This window comes from Tiliqua scincoides, chromosome 8 (assembly GCF_035046505.1).
Source record: "Tiliqua scincoides isolate rTilSci1 chromosome 8, rTilSci1.hap2, whole genome shotgun sequence".
NCBI lineage: Eukaryota > Metazoa > Chordata > Lepidosauria > Squamata > Scincidae > Tiliqua > Tiliqua scincoides.
In genome coordinates, this window is record NC_089828.1 from 33,411,433 (window position 1) to 33,433,700 (window position 22,268).

Consider the following 22,268-nt stretch of genomic DNA (forward strand, 5'->3'; position numbering starts at 1 on the left):
CCTCCTCCTGGTTGTCATCGTCGTCCGCCCCCTCCTGCCGCCGGCCCCTCCTCAGCCGCCGCCGCCGCCGCCGCGCAAGATGGCGGCCGGAGCCGGGCCCGTGGGCAGCGGCGGCGGAGGCGGCCTGTCTCCGCCCGCCCTCCCCTCGGCCCCGCAGGCGCCGGGCAACGCGCCGCTGCCGCCCGCGCCGCCGCCCCCGCCGTCGCCCCCCTGCTCCAACGGCGGGCCGCTGCTGCTGCTCTCGCCGCCGCCCCAGGCCTCCTCCGCGGGGCCCACGCACAACCACGGCGCGGCGGGCGGCGGGAACCCGCTGGCCGCGGCCCCGGCCCCGCTGACGGCGGCCCTGGTGCCCTCCAGCGCGCCCGCCTGCCCGTCGCCCTGCTCGCCCTCCGCGCTGGGCCGCGAGCCCGCCTACAACTGGCAGGCCACGAAGCCCACCGTGCAGGAGCGCTTCGCCTTCCTCTTCAACAACGAGGTGCTCAGCGACGTCCACTTCTTGGTGGGCAAGGGCCGCGCCGGGGCCCAGCGCGTCCCCGCCCACCGGTGAGCCTGCAGAGGGTCTGGGGGGCTGAGGTCACGGGGGAGGGGTCACGGGGGAGGGGAATGAGACTGGGGCGGGGGGGCTGAGAGATGGGGGCTGTCACTGGTGAGGAGAATGAGGTTGGGGTTGGGGTCTAGTGACTGAATGAAGGGGGCTGCAGGGCTTGACAATGGGGTATCAGAGAGAATGGGACTGGTGTTTGTGGGGTGTGTGGCACTGAGGGATGAATGGGGGGCTGTAGGGGTTGAGAGAGGTTGGAGGGCTAGCAGGTGACTAAGTGTTTGAGGGATGGATGTGATAAGGGGTGGGAGGCTATGAATTGGGGGTTATAGGGCTGGGGGGCTGAGAAAGGGTCTACACAGGGTGTGACTTGAGAGAGGGCGTTAATCAGGCTGCGAGAGTGTCTGTGGAGGCTCTCAGTGGGGCTGAGGGAATGGGGGGAGGGGAGGGGATGGTGGGGTGTCACTGGTGAGGGGAATGAGAGACTGGGAGGGGGTCTAATGAATGAGTGAGGTTTGTCACTGTTGACACACCATGGGGGGTCTGAGAGAATGGGAGTTGGAAGTTTGTGTGGTTTTGAGGGTTGATGGAGGGGCTGTAGGGATTGAGACAGGTTGGAGGGCTAGCAGGTGATTAAGTGTTTGAGGGATGGATGTGCTAAGGGGGTGGGAGGCTGTGAAGTGGTGTGAGACAGTAAGAGGGGGATGGCGAGGGCTTGAGGATGATAGGGGGAGCTGTGGGGCAAGGGGGCTGTGTCACAGGAACTGTTGGGGTGAACAGGTTTGGGCTTAGGGATTCTGTGAAGTTGGGTTGAGAACTATGAGACTAAGGCAGTGTTTCTCAAACTGTTGGTCAGGACCCACTAGGTGGGTCATGAGCCAATTTCAGGTGGGTCCTCATTCATTTCAATATTTTATTTCAATATATTAGACTTGATGCTGCCATAGTATTCTACTGCATTTGGGGGAACATTACACATCTGTACTTTGAACAGGCTGCTATGTACATGCTTTTAACAATGATAGTCGATGGAACTCCTGGGTAAGTGTGGATAGGATTGTAGCCTTTGGGATAGTTAAAAATGGTCCTGCTTGATGATGGCACTTCTGGTGATGATGATGGCACTTCCTGACAGATTCTCATTCTAAAAAGTGTGTCCTGGTGCTAAAGTTTGAGAACCATTGGGTGCTAAGGGATTCTGTGAAGTTGGGTTGAGAACTATGAGACTAAGAGGCAAGGTGTGGGTAGGGAAGTTATATTTGGGTGTGGAAAGATAAGAGGCTGTAAGACAGGAAGAGGTGCACTGGGCTATGAAGAGTTGGGAGACTTGAAGCTAGCATTGGTGGGGGGCTGTTGGCTTGAGAGAGGATTGGAGTGTGGGAGTTGTGGGATGGATATGATTGGGGTGGTGGTGCTGTTGAGCAGAAGAGGACATATTGGGAAAGCTGTGGAGAAATGTGGGTCTTAGGGCACAATGGAGTGGGAGAGAGGAGTTTGAGAATTTTGTAGCTGAGAGCCTGGAAAGCATATTATGCCTGGGATGTTCAGAGATGCTGTGGACAGTTCTCTTGCAGCCCATGACTAAAGAGGAACGTACTTAATAAGAACTTGCAATTTCATGCACTATAATTCCTTGTCTACACTGCTAGTTATGAGTGGGGCCATAGCTTGGTGGTAGTGGTGCATGTAGTTTGTGTACAGAAGTTTCCAGAGAGTTGCTGCCCATCCCAGCTGTTGCACTGGGCTTGGTTTGGCTGACTTGGTGTAGAGCTGTTTGCTGCGTCAGATATATGTTTTTCATTTCTTACTATGTCCTGGCCCCTGTGTTATTTAATTTGCACAGTGTAATTTGTGGAGGGTCCTGGAGCCCCTGGCTTCTAATTAGGGGGTGGGCCAGGAGCCATTTGTATATCGGCATTATAATATTAGCTGTTTTGTTCTCAATACCTTTTCGAATGATCCCAAGCATAGAATTGGCCTTCTTTACTGCCACCTTACATTGGGTTGACACTTTCATCGACCTGTCCACCACCACCCCAAGATCTCTCTCCTGATCTGTCACAGACAGCTCAGAACCCATTAGCCTATATGTGTTTCGATTTTTGCCCCAGTGTGCATGACTTTCCACTTACTGACATTGAAACGCATCTGCCATTTTGCTGCCCATTCTGCCAGTTTGGAGAGATCCTTCTGGAGCTCCTCACAATCACTTCTGGTCTTCACCACTTGGAAAAGTTTGATGTTGTCTGCAAGTTAGCCACTTCACTGCTCAACCCTGTCTCCAGGTCAGTTATGAAGAGGTTGTAAAGCACCAGTCCCAGGACAGATCCTTGAGGCACACCGCTTTTCACCTCTCTCCATTGTGAAAATTGCCCATTGATACCCACTCTCTGTTTCCTGGTCTTCGACCAGTTCTCAGTCCATGAAAGGACCTGCCCTCTAATTCCCTGACTGTGGAGTTTTTTCAGTACCCTTTGGTGAGGGACCGTGTCGAACGCCTTCTGAAAGTCCAGATACATAATGTCCATGGGTTCTCCCGTATCCACGCGCCTGTTGACCTTTTCAAAGAATTCTATAAGGTTAGTGAGGCAAGGCTTACCCTAACAGAAGCCATGCTGATTCTCCCTCAGCAAGGCTTGTTTGTCTATGTGTTTTGATATTCTATCTTTGTTGAGGCATTCCACCATCTTAATTTAAATCATTTAAATTGATTTAATTTAATTTAAATTGATTTAAATCATGTTTCCAATGTACAAATTGGTTGATATAATAAAGCATTTAGATTTATGACTAAATACAGTAGAGCGTTTATAGTACCGTTGTTTGTTTTATTATTGGTTTTACTGTTCTTATACTTTTAGTCTGTTTATGTTCGAATTGTAACCCACGTGGCCCCATAATGAATGGAAGAGCCACATATCTGTAACAATATGAGCATCATCCAAAATCTCTGGTGGTGCAGTCAGCAAACCTTTTATGTTGCAAGATGTGTGTCTCTGTGTTTAAGGGGAGAGAGTGTTGCACAAATAAGTTCTATTTGGCAGTCTTTTTATACATGTAAAGATGACTTGAGTTCTAAACATGTTTACATTGTATTAACACAACTGTACTTTGTTGTGCATAAATATGTATAGGATTGTACTTCAACTGCCCCAACCTTTCCAGAAGGCAGGGCTTGTTGTTGCAAGGCAGGACAGAGTTTTTGTTTTTGTTTCCATGACATGGAAAATAAATGACCATGCTATGTTTGGTTGATAGTCTATATATTAAGAATTTGCACAATAAAAGTAACACGTGACTTATTGCTTTGTATTTATCATTCTAGATCTCAGAAGTTGCAAATTTTTATCCTGGTTTGTTGTTTACTTAGAAAAAGTCTTTTGATTCTGTGTCTTCGATAGTGGGTTGTACAAGCAGTCTTAAGAGTTTGAGAGTAGCCTTTAATATGTTTGTAGAACATTCAGTTTGATTGTTTTAAATCTGGGAGCCCAATCCTGTCCAACTTGCCAGTGCTGATACAACTATGCCAATGAGGCATGCGCTGCATCCTGGGGAGGTAGTCACAGAGGCCTCCTCAAGGTAAGGGAACTTTTGTTCCCTTATCTTGGAATGAATTGTAGCTGCATTGGCATTGGAAAGCTGGATAGGATTGGTCCCTGGGTTATATTAAGGTAAGCAGAAAGTAGAATGTAGAAAGCTAGTAGATCTCTGAGTGATCTGCAACAGTTTTAGCAAGGGTCCCAGGTTTTCAACAATAGTAACAACACAAGGCCTTTTTCTTCTTTCTTAATTAGACTGCTGAAATAAAACTGGGCGGGAGGAGGAATCAGAATGAATTTTTGTATGGAAGGACTGTGAGTTCATTTACAGTATTGAGAACAAAGTCTTAGACCTAGAACAAAGTGCTAGCATGTGTTCAGAGACACCCTGTTCCTTAATTTGAAGTCTGTGTCCATCCCCTAAGTTGCTGTTTTGTGCTTGGATCCTGTTGAAGGTGGAACTTAAATCCAAGTCATTTTTGCATGCTTTGAAGTCTGGCTACTATTTGACATGTGGGACACACAGATATTTTTAAAACTTGATTGAAACCTGATTTATTTAAAGAAAAAATACCCAGCAATTTGTAATCACCCAGTTATGACCTGTGTGCAAGAAACTTGGAAGAGGAGGATGACTTGGAGCATCTGCTGTGTAATATGGTTATTGCAAAACTTATTGTGGGTTGGGCAGGCAGTAGAAAGAACAAATGGAAGAATGGAGACACAAATTGGAATCAAGTAAATGCAGGATTCTTTTGTTTTTTGTTTTTAATGTCAGGTTTGTACTGGCTGTGGGCAGTGCCGTCTTTGACGCTATGTTCAATGGTGGTATGGCCACGACTTCTACCGAGATAGAACTTCCTGATGTGGAACCAGCTGCTTTCCTCGCCTTGCTGAAGTAAGCTGCTTCTTTCTTTTTTGTAGAAGTAATGCAGTTTCCAAGGCCGTCTGTCATATGTAGGGCTGAATGGAGCAACTACAACCTTTCACTTTAACCAAAAAAGGTTCTAGTTCTCATGCCTGTAAAGAAAACTTTTTGGATTTTCCAATTCTTAGTCTGTATCTTTGTAACTCAGCCTCTGTCTCCTTACAGCACTCTTTATAATCTCCTTCTCTTCTTGCTAGTCACTGAGCAAATGTACTTTTCAGTACTTATTTATTTCAAGCTGTCTTCAAGAGTTGCTTCCAGGGGCTCCTAAAACACTGACTTGACCTTTGAATTAATGTATATGGTAGTAGTTCAGAAAGAAGATTTATCATACCATTTTTGTTGTTGTATCTGCAAAAAGTATTGCTTCTCTGAGGTGTGAGCTTGGGAACCTACAGCTGTGGAATGCTCACCTCAAGGAAACCTGCTTGGCTTCTTTTGCCCTCTTCTGCAAAACCTTTTTAGTATGGCTTTATCACCATAAGAAAGATCATATTATGTAGTTTAAACCGATGTTTTATGTATTTACTGTATCTACTATGCCTAAATTGCATTTTGGACTTCAAGTTTATTTGCTCATGTTTGACTATTGTGTTTAAGAATGGTGGGGTATAAATCCATTTATTTATACACACACGCACAAACACTTTAAAGCCCTGGATAATCTTAAAAGATAGAGTCTTGTGCTTTTTGGAATAGTGGATTGGAATTGGGAGACCCAGATTGAAATTCTTTTATCAGCCTTTCAATGTCACTGGATAGCTTTGTTCTGGTCACCTCTTTTCAGTGTAACATACCTTACAGTATAGTTCTGAGGATGTGTGTGCTTTCCGTAGCTCCTGTGGTAAGAACAGGATAAAATACAGTAATCTGTTAATGGGGATGTGGAAGAAGAGAAAGGAATTGTACAAATGAAGTGATAAGGTGTTGGGAAATTGGAGTGAAGAGTAGTGAAGGAAAGCTAGTATGTTCCTTTTCAAAAATTACACAACTCTGATGGCAAGATTGTCTAAAATTCTACTTTTAAAAAATTCACTGAAATTGGTGAAAGTCTTATGTTTTGTGTAGTGAATTGAGTGAATTAAATTATATAACTACTATGTCTTTGGCTTTTAGTGCCACACTAAGATAATCAAGAAGGTGAGAATACAAGAAAGTTGTAATCCACAGAAACTCAAACCATATCTTAATGGAGATCTAGTTCCTAAAAGGATTTCAGGATGTATATCCTGAATTTTATTCACCAGTGCTGTCCAGTATGGAACACCTCATCCAAAGAGGTCTGTTTGTAAGTTTTCTAATTCTCAGGATGGCTGAAAGAGGAGGGAGGCATCTAAGCTTCAGTGATAATGCCTTAAATGTCTGTTTATGAATAGACAATAAGCTTCTTCTGCTGAGTTTTTTGGAAGAGAACAGAGTCGGGTACAAATGCAGAATCCTTTTCTGTTTAGTGGGCATAGGAAGGCCTTTGTACATGACAGCTAATTTGTTCCATAGAAGTGTTGCATCTTCTCTAGTTAAAATACTGGTTTATCACAGCAATTTTAGATTCCTTTTCCTTTCCTTCCTTTTTCCAGGTTTCTTTATTCAGATGAAGTTCAGATTGGACCAGAGACTGTAATGACGACTCTCTACACCGCTAAAAAGTATGCAGTCCCTGCCCTCGAAGCTCACTGCGTGGAGTTCTTAAAGAAAAATCTTCGAGCTGATAATGCATTCATGCTCTTAACACAGGTAAGTTTTAATCTGTTGCTCTTGGCTACCCTTATCTGTATGTCATATCTCCCAGATTTGTAAATAATTGGAGAGATAGTTGGGGAGATCACCAGCTACCTGACCTGTTCTCCCCCACTCCTGTAGGTTGACAAACATCTGCTGTTGGGATGGGCAACCACCTTAGCAGTGCCATGGGTTTCCATGGCATGCTATCAGTGCAGTGATTTTCGTGTTTCTTTCTTAAAGCTAAAAGGTTGAGAGGAGGTTGGAATGAACAGTCACCATAGTACTGCACAACTGAGGCAGCAAAGTCTTATTGGTTGGTGGCTGCTCCTACTATCACCTTAGAGATTCACTGGGCAGCAGCTTTCTGCCAGCTTTTGGGATAACAAAGCAAGCAACCACCAGAGCACTGCACCTCAAAACACTGTGTTGAGTTGGCTGATGTTGTAGTTCCCTCCAGCCTTTCCTGCATGCTGCTGCATCACAAAATCTGACCTGCCTAAATATCTATCTCTCTTGCCATTGTTTCCCCCAAGTTTTGTGTCCATGGCACTTGGAGCTATGCTGAACTGTAAGTCAGTATGTCATTGCAAAATGCCAGAAGACACCCTGCCCCACCTTACAGCAAGCAAAGGGGGGGGGCACATAGTGACTCAGACCCCTTACAGGGAATATTACTTGTGGCCATGCTAAAATAATCCACAAGCATTTTTTAACACACCACATAATTAACTTCTTGACCTCTCTACCACATTTATATAGACTTTATAGCCTTGAGCTGCTTTACTCCTTTCCAAGTGCCTCTGTTTCCCAGACTGAGAAAGATTAAGTCTTGCTGTAGAAAACCGAGGGGAATGAATCTCTTGATTGTTTTTTATATCTGCCAGCCCTTAAAATGTTATTGCAATGGTAGATTTTATTGTGTGTGAATCTGTTTCATAAGGTGGGGTATAAATATGTAAAATATTCCTCTTGTCTTTGCTGCATACAAGCCTACCCTCACTGCTGGAGAGTCAGGGAGGTACTTCTGTACAAAAGTGTGAGTGAACAGTCCAGACCAACCCTTCACCCGTGCACTCACTTATTTTTCATGCCATTTGATTCCGGCATCTTAGGCCAGACTTTTTGATGAGCCTCAACTGGCAAGCCTCTGTCTGGAGAACATAGATAAGAACACTTCTGATGCCATCAATGCAGAAGGGTTTACAGATATTGACCTGGGTAAGTACCTCTCTCTCTCGTGTGTGTGTGTGTGTGTGTGTGTGTGTGTGTGTGTGTGTGTGTGTGTGTGAGAGAGAGAGAGAGAGAGAGAGAGAGAGACTGACTGACTGACTGACTGTGTGGTAGCTCAGAAAAAGCAGAGAATATGGTACTAGAGCTTCTTGAGAATCTTGATTTTCAGTTTTAAAAAATTATGTTTCTAGCCCCTGTGGCTGTAACACAGGACAATACCAGCTGATGACCTCTCTGAAGCCAGAAAGATAGCTGAATAAAAACTGTCTAGTGGCTGGAGAGCAGGGCTTTCAATGCCCTGCTTAGCTCCTTAGTCCTCTGCATGATACCAAAATAGAATATATCATTTTATTTATTTAAAAAATTTATATCCTGTCTTTCTCATGCTAGACCAATGTCCAAGGTGTCTTATAAAATTCCAACAATAAAATTTGCAATGTAAAAATAAACAAAATAGCTAATAAAAAGATAAAACTATTGAGGGTTGATTTAGACCAGAATAAAACAACAAAACAAAAACACTATCATAGAGGGCAGATACCAACCTGTTATTCAAACTTCCCAAATGATGCAACTTTCATTTGCAGTTTTTACAATCTTCTTAACTTTGCAAGTTTCCAAATCCGACTATTCTTTATCCAGGATTTTAGGGGTGGATGGGTGTTTTTAAGCAACATGTACAGCCAACCATGGAGTTAAGTAATTCTTCCTTTGGAAGCAGTTTGTGAGCCCAGGAATTGAGACTTTGGTTTAATTCTCATAAGCAATGGTTGTGGCAGTCCATCTGAACTAACCATTTAATAATAATAATAATAATAATAATAATAATAATGATAATAATAATAGGCTTCATTTAGTTTTTGTAAAGAATTAACTGAGAATTAAGTGAGAGTTTGTTTCACCTGTAGTTCAGCATGGCATGGCCTAGATGCAGACGAACCACTTCATCTGCTATTTGTGGGAACTAATGCTGGCTAAGTTTTATCTCTGTGCCCCTTACTGGGCATTTGCATCAAGTGACAGAAAGTACGTTTTGTCCTTGCTGTCACCCGGAGGAATGCTGCAAAACCCATTGTCTTACAAAGATGAACAGTTGCCAACAAATGACTGGTTTGTGCTGCTAAATTCCTTTAAGCCACACAGAGCAGAGGCAAATGTAGACTGGACTATATGTGGGCAGAGCTGGCAGCTTCTGGAAAGAATACAGTGAATATGGGGGTGGCTCCTTGCTTGCCATACGTGCAGTTCCCCCCTCCCCCCATTTCAACTTGGATGGAGAAATTCATCAGCATTAACTTAGCCTGAGCGTGTGTGAGCAGACCCGACTGGGCAAAATCTGCTTTGTTTTGGATTTTAACCTCATGACTGACCTGTCAGAGCCAGGACATAGTGGCATAGGAATGTGGGCAAACATACAGTTAGAGTGAAAGAATGAGGTGTCTCTGAGTACCCAGTCCAAGAATCAATTTTCAGTACCATCTGATGCACAAACTCATGGCTGCTTTTCCTCCCAGATTTCTTCATTTGAGATGAACTTAAGGAGGGAAAGTGTTTTTGTGTTGCTTTTGTTACTGCCCTTGCTAATTTGATAAGAGGCACTTTTTCAAGTGGGTGCTCCTCTTTTATTTAGCAGGGGGTGAGTAACTGGCCCTCCTCACCCCAGCAGTGTTTTTTCTAGTGGCTGTCTGCTGGTTTTTTGCATCTTTTAGATTGTGAGCCCTTTTGGGACAGGAAGCCATTAGTTATTTCTCTGTAACCACTTTGTGAACTTTTGTTGAAAAGCAATAAGAAAAAGAAGAAAAGGAAGAAGAAGAACCAGTTATTCTCCCATCAAGTGTAAATTATCAGCCAACACCAGGAGCTTCACTAATGGCAGGCAAACATCTCTGAAAGGCAAACCTGCTTGCCACTACCAATCGTTCTCTGAAAAGCACTGCCAAGGGAAGTGTTGCATTCATGCTCTGCTTGTGGGCTTCTCTTGGAGCATCTGATTGGTTGCTTTAGGAAGCAGGATGCTGGAATAGTTTGACTCATATAGGTCTAATCCAGCAGGGCTTTTTGTGGTGGTTTATCAATGGCATTTAGGCATTATGACTAAATGGAGTCTCTGTTTATAGAGCAGTAATACCCCTGAATGGTGCAGGGAGCAAAGGACAAGGGAGGGATGAGACATATATTCCCTGCTCATAGGCTTCTTGAAGCATGTTGGTATGAAACAGGATATTGGATTAGGTCAACTTTTGATCCGTTCCCAAGGGCTGCTGTTTTGTTCTTGGATGTGCAGTCTGAGTTCAAATGGATATCAGTGAGGCCTAGTAGTCCTGGAAAGTATACCATATCAATGGATTTTTGCCCTAGAATCATCTTAACACAAGGCTTTCTCAGCAGATGAATTGACATGAGGAAATTCCTTCAAAGGTAGAGCATTGCGAAAACCACCAATGCTGCAGAGTTCATTTCTTTCCTGGGTAAAGAGCAAAATACCAGTGCCTCCTCCCTCCCAGTTTGCTGCCTTACACAAAATTCATGGGGGTTGGTACCTGTAGCTAACAACACTGTCCTTGTTCTGCAGACACACTCGTGGCTGTCCTGGAGCGGGACACTCTAGGCATCCGGGAAGTGCGTCTCTTCAATGCAGTTGTTCGGTGGTCAGAGGCTGAGTGCCAGCGGCAGCAACTGCAAGTGATTCCAGAAAACAAACGAAAGGCCCTTGGCAAGGCACTGTCATTGATCCGCTTCCCCTTGATGACAATTGAAGAGTTCGCTGCAGGTAACTGGAATGATAAGAGCATCTTAGAAGTGTGAGTAACTTGCTCTTTTCCTAGCAGGGCAGAGCAAAGTTAATCTTTTGATAGAACATAAGGGATCTTGAGTGGTGGTTTGTTTTGATTCCATAGTGGTTCTCTGTCACTTGGGGTTTTTTTATTTGTCTTGCAAGGACTGGGAGAATAGATCCCAAGCAGAATATTTTTCTATTTTCTGTCAACAGTTAAGGTTCTGTTTTGGTTTCAGGAGACCACTGCTTTTAAGTTCTGACTTTCTAAAGCCTGAAAAATACTTAAGATGCTTAAGAGATTTAATGTAATTTAAATCTCACTTGGGGTGAGTGAAGATCTCTAGGCAGTATAGTATATCTATAGCTATATACTATATAGAGCATATATACTGTATACCAGGGGTGCTCAATAGGTGGATCGCGATCTACCGGTAGATCGCGAGGCAAAATGAGTAGATCGCGGAGCCCTGTCTCTCCAAACCGTTAATATGTCAGTTTCCTCTAGTCAGTAGACGAAACTGACATATTTAGCTAAACTGACACTGAAACTGACAATTTAGCTGCTCTTCAGGCATGCAGCAACGAAACTGACTAGACTCCAGCAGGGGCTCCATACATTAAAGGGGGTGTCTGTCAGACGCTTCCTTCCCCCCTGGTAGATCTCCGGGCCTTGCTGGGTTTCAAAGTAGCTCTTGAGCCAAAAAAGTGTGAGCACCCCTGCTGTATACTATCTAAGGAAGAGAGTTGTTTTCTCTGTTCCTTTCACGCTGTCTTTGCCCCCAGAGCTACTTGTGGGCAATGGGCTAGTAAAAAAAAAGGCTGATGATGCCTTGCTCCATCTCTCATTTCTGTCATCTACATAATACCGAACTGTGCGACAGCTATTCCCAAATCTACAGATGACCCTTCACAGCAGTTTCACACAGGCGTTAAAAAGCACAGGGAGCAGAATAGAACAGGACACCATAAGCCAAGGCCATGTTCGCAACCAGGAGTCCTTCTGTATCATGTACTGGAACCTGTCCACCAGGAAGGATTGGAGCCACCGTAGAAACCTCTTATCCCTATCCTAGAGACACAGTCCAGAAGGAGAAGATTCAGCAAAACAGAGAGTCTCTTCCCCTGTCTGGTTTCTGGTATAGGTCAATAACAAAGGCTGTTTCAGTTGTGAACCTGAGGCCTAAAACTGAACTGAAAAGGATCCAAATAATCAGATTCCTTCAGGAACCACTAAAGCTGGATCACTGCAGTACACTTGAAAACCTTGAGCAAGAATGGCAAATTTCCCGGAGTCATTAGGAATCTGTTTGAATCTATAAGCTTCTGGTCGCAGAACTTACTAATAGGTTCCCCCACCCTCACAGAAGTCAGAAACCACAGTGAACCTAAACGCTATCAAGTAATTATTGGACCATGATAATGGAGTTAGAGTCTCTTTCACCATCAGCAGACCAATTGCCCAGAGGAGAAAAATCAAGCGCAGTGTGTGACCAGCCTGATGCATATGGACAGATATAACCTGAGAAAGGCCCATGGTTGTCATGGCTACCATGAAATCCTCAGCTGCATCATTATTGGGGACCTCAGTGTGGACACTGAAGTCACCCAGGGCCAAGATCCTGGGGAATGCCAACATCACTTCCAAGACCTCTGCAGCCGACTCAGGCAGTGAGACTATTCTACACTAGCAGAATCCCTATCCTGTCTTTTTTCTCCACCCTCAGGAGCAAACTCTCAAAACTTAGTGACCACTGGACAGGGGGATGGAATCATGATAGATTGTTGCAAGTCCTCCTCTCTGCCCCTAAAGCCTTTGGTGCTATAATACCATGAAATCTGGTGGATGGAGTTTTGAGAGGTTAACTTCCCTTCTCATCAAACCAGTTTGGTATATTGTTCTAATATACCAAGAGAAAAACACCAGCACCCCTGAGTGGTCAAGCTCATCCAACTGACCATGGCTGAGGAGAGGTTCTAGGGCAGTGATTTTCAACCTTTGTCATCTCACGGCACACTAACAAGGTACAAAAATTGTCAAGGCACACCATCAGTCTTTTGACAATTGACAAGGCACACCATGCTGTTGGTGAGGGGCTCACATCTCCCAATGGCCCTACTAATAAATGACCCTCCCTCAAAATTTCACGGCACACCAGTGTGCCAGGGCACAGTGGTTGAAAATGACTGTTCTAGGGTCTCACTGAGGTAACACTGAGGTGTTAGTCAGACTGTCACTTTCAACCCACAACTTAGGTTAAGCTTTTCTGTGGACATGCAGGTTACATGCTGGTAATGGCAAAGCCACACTGACTACCCAAGACAAGCCAGCTTCATGTTATATAATTGGGTCTTCCCATTTAAGCGAAGGGGTCGTCACATCTGAATAGTGCAAAGAGATAAAAGTTATTAACTGAATAGACACATGGGTATAGCACCTTCTAGATTACCGTGGAGTAAATCTTCTACCAATACCCTCTTGGGTGTTGCTCTGTTTCTTGGCCACTCCATTAGCCATAATCTCCAGAACAGTTGTTCTCAAACTGGTGGGCCGTGACCCACCAGTTCGTGTAAAGGTTCCCCCGTCCCTTTAAGGGGCAGGGGAAGGGGAGAGGCAGGGAAGCGATCCCCAGTATCACATCCATATGGGGGAACAAGGGGGGTGCTTGTGACTTACATTATGTAGGCAGGGCTGCTGCAGGAGGTGCAGGGAGACCTGCACAGCCCTTCACAGCACTCCACGAGGCTTGGAGCATTTGGAAAAAGTGAGTGCAAAGCACTTCCGTTTTGCAGGAGGCGCTTTGCTCCTGCTGTTTCCAAACGTTCCAGGCCTCAGGGGAGTGCTGTGGAGGGCTGTGCAGGGCTCCCCACAGCTCCTGCAGCTTGCTGCAGCCCTGCCAACATGATGTAAGTCACAAGCACCCGCCCTTAGCGACACGATCCTGGGAATCATGTCACTGCCCTAGTCCCTCCCCCACAAGAACTTACTGAGGGAGTAAAGCTCCTTCAAAGTTTGTGAACCACTGCTCCAGATGAATGTTCCAATGCAATATTTGAAAAATCTGTGCTCTGCAGTGGTAATTCATTTTAACAGATTGACAGTTGTGTTCCACCCTCCCTTCTGAGCAAATATTTTGGAGTGTTCCACAGCCTGGAAATGTGCCTGTGAGATAAACACTTCAGGTGGTAAATTTTGGGCAAGTGTAAGACTGAGCTAGTCCTGGCCATAGTCAGTCATTCACCAGGAATTGAACAGGCAAGAAAGTGCTATTTTGGTTTTTCCCATGAGACACATACCTATACATCCTGAGCAGACCCTGTTAATGCCTAAATATCTGTACAAATATCTATTTGTGATTGCTGCCTCTCTTTAAACTTCCAGTTTATGCAAGCTGAACTTCACACTGATTTTCAAAACACATAATGGTTAAGACAAAAAAGTCCCTCTGCATAACTGTTGCATAACACTGTGCACCTGTAAATAAAGCCCATGAATTCCAGAGAAACTTATTTGCAAATAAATTAGTTTTGGATTGCAGCCTGAGTGAAAATTGGAGCAGAAAATGTTTGCAGGTTTGATTTCCAGTGCTTGTTTTTGTAAGCACTTTCTCCAAGCAGAATAATCTATGTTGCAAATTCAAACTAGTTTGAACTGTTGTGGCTTGTCTCAAAGATGCCTAGGCACTGTTATACTCTGAGCTCTTCTGGGGACAAGGAGTGTCCATGAAGGAGTTTTCAACACACTTGGAAAGTAACAATTCAAAAATTTCCTGGATGGAGAGGGTTCAGGATGTTGAACTAACATCCTCATCCACCCCCCACCCCCGATGTAGCCACACCAAAAAGACTTGTGCTGCATCCTGTGGGGGAGGAGCAGTCCCGGAGGTCTCTTTTGGGTAAGGGAATATTCATTCCCTTACCTGGGGGAATTAAGGAATATTCATTCCCTTACCTTGAGATAAGCCTACTCAGATCCATGCCATTGAAACTGCTGGTGCAAGTCCACTTGGACCCATATCAGAGGATTGGGTCTGGGAAGGGGGTTTGGATTTGATGGATGTTGCTGCCTCCAAACCACCCACTTTGCAGACCTGAACAACCCCCATCCACCCCCTTAATTGCTTACCTCGGTCATTGGGGCTGCTGCACGTGGGGCTTAATGTGGAAGTGGTAAACAAACACTCACTCCACAAGCAGTTTAGCACAGTAGGATTGGGCTGTAAGTCTCTTCCATATGAGCAGTCAGGCCAACTTTGGAAACTGCAAAAGAGTTTGTTTCTGGCTGTTGATGTAGCTGGGTGACATGTTAAGGTTTTCAGGGATTAATTGCAAAACTGATTAAGGAAGTGTGAAAGTGGTCCACGTATTTCTGGTGTTGTACTCCTTTTCCTGTCTGTTAGAAATTGGAGCATAACACAGTGTGGAATTAGAGCAAGGGAGACCACCTGGATTCAAATCCTTTCTCAGCCAGGAGCTCTGTGGGTGATTCTGGGGCATTCATTCTAACCTATCTCACAGGATTGTTTTGAGATTAAAATGGGATGCAGGAGGAAACAACTATGTATGATGTCCTGAGTTAAATTCATAAATAAATGGAAAATAATGCTGAGAACTGCCACTGTCTTCTGCTGACTTCTCTAGGACCAGCTCAGTCAGGCATCCTCACTGACCGTGAAGTGGTCAGTCTGTTCCTTCACTTCACTGTCAACCCCAAGCCACGGGTGGAGTTCATTGACCGACCCCGCTGCTGCTTGCGAGGGAAGGAGTGCAGCATCAACCGCTTCCAACAAGTGGAGAGCCGCTGGGGGTACAGTGGGACCAGTGACCGGATCAGGTTGGCTTTCCAGTGTTGCTTCATCAACCTGTAGCTTTGAACTGGTTGAGAGGTGGCTGTGTTCTTGAACAGACAGTGGTCCACAATTTTGACTTGGTTTTTACTGCTCCCTGCCCTGCACAAAGAAACTTTGTGCTCTCTATTCAGAAAATTGTCTGTGATCATCCCCACCAAAATTAGTGATTACCAATTAATTAAATTAATAATCAACTCAAGCTTGAGTTGACTGATCTACTCATTAAACTCTTGCAGAACCATTTAACTAATCCCTTCCCCCCAAATGTTTGACTTCTTCATGAGGATGAGCATGTTTGGTCATATGTTGTTTGATTTTATTTTGAAATGGTGGCATGCAGCTTAGGATTTAACTGTGGAATGTAGTCATGAGCACTAGGTGTTCCGAGATTTGGGGCAGGTGCAGAAAGAGTGGTAAATTGGTTTAGAAAAAAGATGACTAAAAGAAGGGCATGGTAAACGTCTATAAGATGATGCTTGGTGCGAAGGAAGTGGATAGGGAGAGTTTTTCTCCATATTGTAATACTCCATGTTCTGGGTTACGCAGTGAAACAGACTGGCAAGAAATTCTGGACAAATAAAAGCAAGTCCTTGCCACAATGCATTATTAATTTATGGAAGTCGCTACTGTATGGTTGTGGCTGTGGGCTTAAATGGCTGTTAAAATGGATTACGCAAAAGAAAGGGTTCATCAACAACTGTTAATCATGATAATTAGGTGGAACCTTTTTGTTCAGTGGCTGTATGCCCTTCATCCCACTTGCTGGGACATAATCTTGGGAGATGACTGTTGCCTTCATATCCCGTACTGGCCAGGAAGCACCATTTCCTGGTTGGAAATGCAATGCTGAACTAGTTTCACTCTTTGGTCTGGTCCAGCAGTGCTGCTCTTCCATTTTTAGTTTCAGAGTCTGGATAGGACCAGTGGCAATCCTGGCCCAGGTAGCGCCCGGAGCCAAGACTGCAGGTTGCTGCCCCCTGCACCAGCAGGCTGCCACCCCCTGCCTCTTTTTCGGAGGCCTAGTGAGGCAGCGCACTGCCTCCTTGACCCTCTGGTAGTTTTCTAAATGCCTTGGAGCGTTAAAAAAAAAAACCCACTTCTGGTTTCACAGGAAACTGAAAGTAACGTTTTTAGGCCCTCTGAAGGCCAGGGAGGCTTCTCCAGCCCTCGGAATGCCTTCTAAGCCCATTTAAAGGTAACTTCTGGTTGCCTCCGTGAAATTGGAAGTGGGTTTTGAGGCTTTCCGAGGCCGTTAGAAGGCCTCTGGAGGGTCAGGGTGGCAGTGCACTGCCTCCCAGCCCTCAGAACACCTCTGGGCTTTTGCCCTGAGTGGTGTGAGGGAGGTGGGGCGGAAGTGTGGATGGCGGCACAGTGACACGGCGCCCAGGGCATTTGTTCCCGTGCCCCCTCAGGTGCACCACTGTCAATGAGGGAGGTTCTAGCCGATACAACTAGTGTGCTGTTTCTGCTGATGTTACCAGCTTGCCTTTCTGTTGAGTCTTTCTCTTAATGTGTCTCCTTTCCCAGGTTTTCTGTCAACAAGAGGATATTTATAGTTGGCTTTGGGTTGTATGGATCGATACATGGCCCAACGGATTATCAAGTAAATATCCAGGTAGAAAATTTTTGCAGACTTTCATTTATGAGCATGTGGGTAAGAATGACAAGAGGCATCAAGTGTAAAATATTCAAATACTTTCACTAAATCTAATTAACACAAAGAAACATGCCCATTTCTGTAAGTGTTTGGATAACATGTGTTATCCAACTGGATGACAATAGAAAACAACTGGAAGTGATTAAAAAGTAAGCAAAATCATGAGTGGTGTATGTGAATGGAAAAATGAACTCATCAGCTGAAGTCAATCATCAGCTGAATTCAGTTCATCAGCAGCTGAATCAGCTGCTGTATAGTCAGAAAACATACAAGAAAACGTAGCTGAAGGTGGAGCCAAGTGGCTGGCACTTGCTCAGCCCTTGACAGAGGCAAGTTGTCCCTTCTAGTCTTGCTTAGCCTAAAGATTAGGGTAGGGACATAGCTCAGTAGTAGAGCACTTGCTATGCATACACAAGGTCCCAGATTCAGTCCCCAGCATCTACAGTTACAATGATTTCAGTGCTCACAGGGCTCAGGAAGGTTCCTGTCTACCTGAGCCCTGGGAGACATGCCATTAGTCAGAGAAGGCTGTAGTGAACTAGATGGGCCGATGGTCGATGTGAGGCGGCTTCATGTGTTCATGTACAGGGGAGAGAAGAGCTGTACTTGCATTGATTCATGTTCTAAGCTTCTAGTTTGTGTTTTTTGAATTGGTTCCCCCTTTCAGATTATTCACACAGACAGCAATACAGTCTTGGGCCAGAATGACACTGGATTCAGCTGTGATGGATCCTCCAACACTTTCCGTGTTATGTTTAAGGAGCCTGTGGAGATCCTCCCCACTGTCAGCTACACAGCCTGTGCAACATTGAAGGTACTTGGGGGGGGGGATGTGCGTGTGCCTGTCTGCCTGTTCTCTTTGAATGCAACAGAGGAGTTAACCCTGAGGAAAGCAACTTTGCTTAAACCAATTTTTAGAGTACTGCTGGTGTACTTTGCATGGAGGGGGCAGCAGCAGGATGCTACTGAAATGAAGAAAGTTTGGGAGAAAACCTGGTGTGGACCTTAGTATGAAGGGATTATGAACTCAATTCTGGTACTTGCAACAAATTCTTGGGATGATTGTGTGATTGGTTCCATAAGTGTATTCTTGCAGATGCTGAGCCACTGTTTTGCACATGATTCCAGTTATTGGATTTTTGGGATTCTGGCAAAAAACCAAAATAAATCCAGCAAGCCTGAAGTCTGCCCAAAATGCACATGATGCCCTCTTGTGGTTTAGCTCAGACCTGAAAGGAGTCACAACCCTTTGTAATTTATTGGCTTGCAAAAATATATCCCTTTTCTTTGTTTGATTGCACATACAGGGCCCAGATTCCCACTATGGAACCAAAGGGCTGCGTAAAGTGATCCACGAGTCACCAACAACAGGTGCCAAGACCAGTTTCACTTTCTGCTATGCGGCTGGCAACAACAATGGTACCTCTGTGGAGGATGGACAGATCCCGGAGATCATCTTCTACACATAGGAATCATTGAAATCTGCCAGTGGATTGGCATGCGGCTTCTCCCTACCCCTCATGCGCCCTTCCAAGCTTAAGATCACTGGCTCCTGTCCCACCATGCCAAATGGGAGGTGTGCTAACCAGAGAGATTCATTTGGGTGGATGCTACAGTTTGCGCATACTATGTGTGGATGATACAGGAGGCCCACAGATGGAATGTTGACTGGCCTCACTTTGGCTGGGGCTAGCAATGCCTTTCATTTTGTCTTGGTAATCCAACTTGACGATTCCTTTATTGCAATGAATGTAGCTGCTTTTACATCTAGCCATTCTGGTGGCAGTGGTGAAATCGTTTGGCCAGGAGACAATCCCCACTGAAGAAATTCCCTCCTCACCTCTGCATGCTGTCAGGTTGGGGGGGGGGGAGAGAAAGTTCAGGTGGTGGTTAGGCAAGTATTGCCAGAGTGGCAAAGCTTTCTCACAGTGTACTTGCCACTTTCTATGTGACCAGGAAAGAATCTGGCCAAGACAAGTGGCTTTCTTTTGGAGTTGTTCTGTACACTACCTTGTGTTGAGCACAAATTTCTTGGATGACACAAGCAGCGTTTCAAGACAATCCTTGATGTTGAACTGATGTTGCAAACCATCTTGCATTTCTAGTCCGACTATGGGTGGAGTTAAGGGGGAAGCCAGTAGATCAACTTTTCAAGAGCCAAGAAATCAGTCCTTAAGGGTGCGCTTTTGCTGCCTTGCTTGTTTCATGTGGGTTGACTTGCTCAGAGAATACTGTACTCTGAAGGGATGAAGGCCAATCAATCAGCCTTCAAGAGCTAGTAAATCAGCCCTTAAGGTCTGTTTTTGCTACCTTGCTTGTCCCCTGTGGATATGTGGTAGATTTTTCTAAATGCTCTAAAGGGTGACTGTTTCCCCTGAAGAAGCCTTTACTAAGAGGCAAGTTACAGCCTTTTGAACTTGCGATAAGAGAAGCTTCCAAAGTCCCTGGACTCTGATCCTCAGTGTGTTTTCTGCTGCTGCTAATCTAGTGCAACTTAACAATGCATTTTACCCTCCAACTGTGTTTCCTCTCTCTGTGCATAACTTTAACAAGCTAGTGCTGTGTCTATGTGTGCAAATGGGAGTGGGGTGGACCTAATCTGGCTTTGCAGAACTCCCAACTCTTGCATGGAGGTTATGATATAATTTTGAAAACTTCTGTTTTTGTTTGTCCCTTTATAAATGGTCCCCTTTTGTTTGGAACTTCTCAAACTATAAATATGTATCTGTTTGTATAGACAGAAACGTATGCTGCCTTCAAGCTGCTATAGCAAGTGCCCAAGATGTTCTAACACACACTGGTGGTGCCATTTTTGGCACTGGGCAGATTCTCCCCTCTTCAAAGCCGGTTGCTTTTTCACCTTCACTAGTTATGCTTTGGCTCAGCATTAGTCTCAGTGCCTCATGGAACACAGCAGTGCATGCCAGAAGTTTTAGCTGCAGGGTGCCCCTCTTAAAGGGACGTAATTCCCAACTGTTGTTTGCCAAGTATAGCTTCTGTTCAAGAGAACCTTCTTATTCTTCTGCCCCTTCTCAGAGCAAGCTGCGAAACTTGCTGTTGGTTAATTCTATTTTTTCATGTTTGTCTTCCTTCAGCATTCACTGAGAATCATTAAACCTGGGAAGGACTGGAGGGTTTTGTTGAATGCCATTAATGCGGCAGTGTGCTATTTTGTTTATAATAAATAGAAAATTGTGGGTGGACCCACTTGGGTTGCTGCTGCCCGTTTAGAAGCAGAACTCACCCTGATTTTCCCATTCACACAACCACACTCTTATTATGCTGTGTGGTTGAAGTTCCCGTGCAGTGGTCTTGTGAACAGATTCCATACATGACCACTCCACCTCCATTGACACATGGCCTCTGCTCAAGATTGAGTACTAATGAGTATTCTGAAGATTGGATTCTATGCAGAAGAATTGAGGGCTTTTTCAAGAACAGTTCCCAGTCCCGATAACTGTGGAAATCATGTTTGCAGAAAAACAAACCTCTGTGTTTGGGCATGTTTGCAAGCTACCTACATGGGAAGGTCTCCCTGTGCTGCAATAGAAATGTTAAAAATATTCCCAAGTAGCTTTTTGCCACTCTGAGGCCATGTCTGTGTTCCAGCCAGTTTTGTACCTGTTTTAACTAGCACAGTGCCTGGCCCAGGAAATTTTCTGAAGGGATGGGAATTCTTTAACCATCTTCTCCCACAGTCCTGCTGGGGTAGAGGAAAAACAGTGCCCTATTTTCAGATTGGTTTAAATTTGTTGTGTGAATGAGCCCTCTAGGAAATGATTGCTTCAACCTAGTACTAATTGCTAATCACCCTCCAGTGGTCCTCCACCTTTGGAGCAAATGCCAGTGCTTTTGGATAATGCACCTCCATGTGAACATTGTGTGCCAGCCTGAGCCCAGGTACAAGTGTTGTTTGTGCACATGCTTGTGCGCAGTGCTATGGCCAGTAAAAATAGTAGGTCCATTTTTGTCTTATTGTGACCTCTTTTTCCTCCCCTTCCAAATCTGTACATGAAAACCTTTTATTCTTTGATACAAGGAGGTGCAGCACCCGTGCCCTTCCCTTGGAACAAGTGTTGCTTAACTTGTGTTCCATACAAAGGGCAACTCACCCTGCTCTCTGCTTTCTCCCTGCCAGGTATGTTTCCTAATCTGTGTACATAGTCCCTGTCTTCTGTATATAGGTTGAAAGATAATCACTGTATGGGTTCCAAACACATCTACAGGCTGTGTAGTAGCAGCAACAGGCTATTAAAAATCTCTGCTCCTGAAAAAGTATGGCCAAAACTCCTTATACAAGCCTCCTTTTGAAATCCAACCCCTTACTTAGACTTTGGGTGTATGTGTGACCACTAGAAGGGACATTTTCTGAATAATTCATGATCTTGGACCCTGGTGCAAATGCCAGTGCTCTTAACCTGCTGTTGACTGGGCCTGGCCTCAAATGTAGAATGTCACCCTTCTCTCCCAGCAAGTTTTCAGGAGCTAGTTTGTTCTCTGACAGATATAGTGAATGTATTCAATGCTGTTACACACACTCTTCTCTTTCTGCTTTTTGTTTTGTAAATAGGAAATCAATAAAGGCAGCTGGAGTGTCTTTATGCAATGAGTTTCTTGCTGTTTTGAGGGTCAGATAGATGTGACTGCAGTAGCACATGGCTTCAAACCGTGATGAAAATTGCTTTACATTCCATACAAGCAGGAGCTGGAAGGACTGGTTTCAGAGAATGAACAAGCTGGGGTCTGGGGAGAGTTCAGTCATTGATGATCACACAGGCCAACACCCATTTTGCTTCCTTAAATGTTACACCAATTCCTGGGTATATTTGGGGTGCCGATTCCAAAAATGGCATGTTTTGCCCTATCACATCTAGTTTTGGACACAGCATAGCCTCTTTAGTGAATGGTTCAAGCAGCTTCCTCATGAGGAAGCCTACACCATGACTTCCTCATGAGGAAGCTGCTTGACCCATTCAGTAATGAGGCTATACTGTATCTCCAAAACTAAACATAATAGGGCAAAATGGA

At 44.8% G+C, this 22,268-nt stretch overlaps 1 protein-coding gene across 1 annotated transcript; it reads left to right on the forward strand.

The window, feature by feature from the left end:
- Positions 1 to 325: 325 nt before the first annotated feature.
- Positions 326 to 21,841, forward strand: BTBD2 (BTB domain containing 2). Its single transcript, XM_066636537.1, has 9 exons — positions 326 to 543; positions 4,859 to 4,978; positions 6,586 to 6,742; positions 7,843 to 7,948; positions 10,533 to 10,730; positions 15,375 to 15,567; positions 17,111 to 17,198; positions 17,908 to 18,054; positions 18,548 to 21,841. The coding sequence occupies exons 2-9, from the start codon at positions 4,896 to 4,898 to the stop codon at positions 18,707 to 18,709; spliced, it is 1,134 nt and encodes a 377-aa protein (XP_066492634.1). The 5' UTR covers positions 326 to 543; positions 4,859 to 4,895; the 3' UTR covers positions 18,710 to 21,841.
- The last annotated feature ends 427 nt before the right edge of the window (positions 21,842 to 22,268 follow it).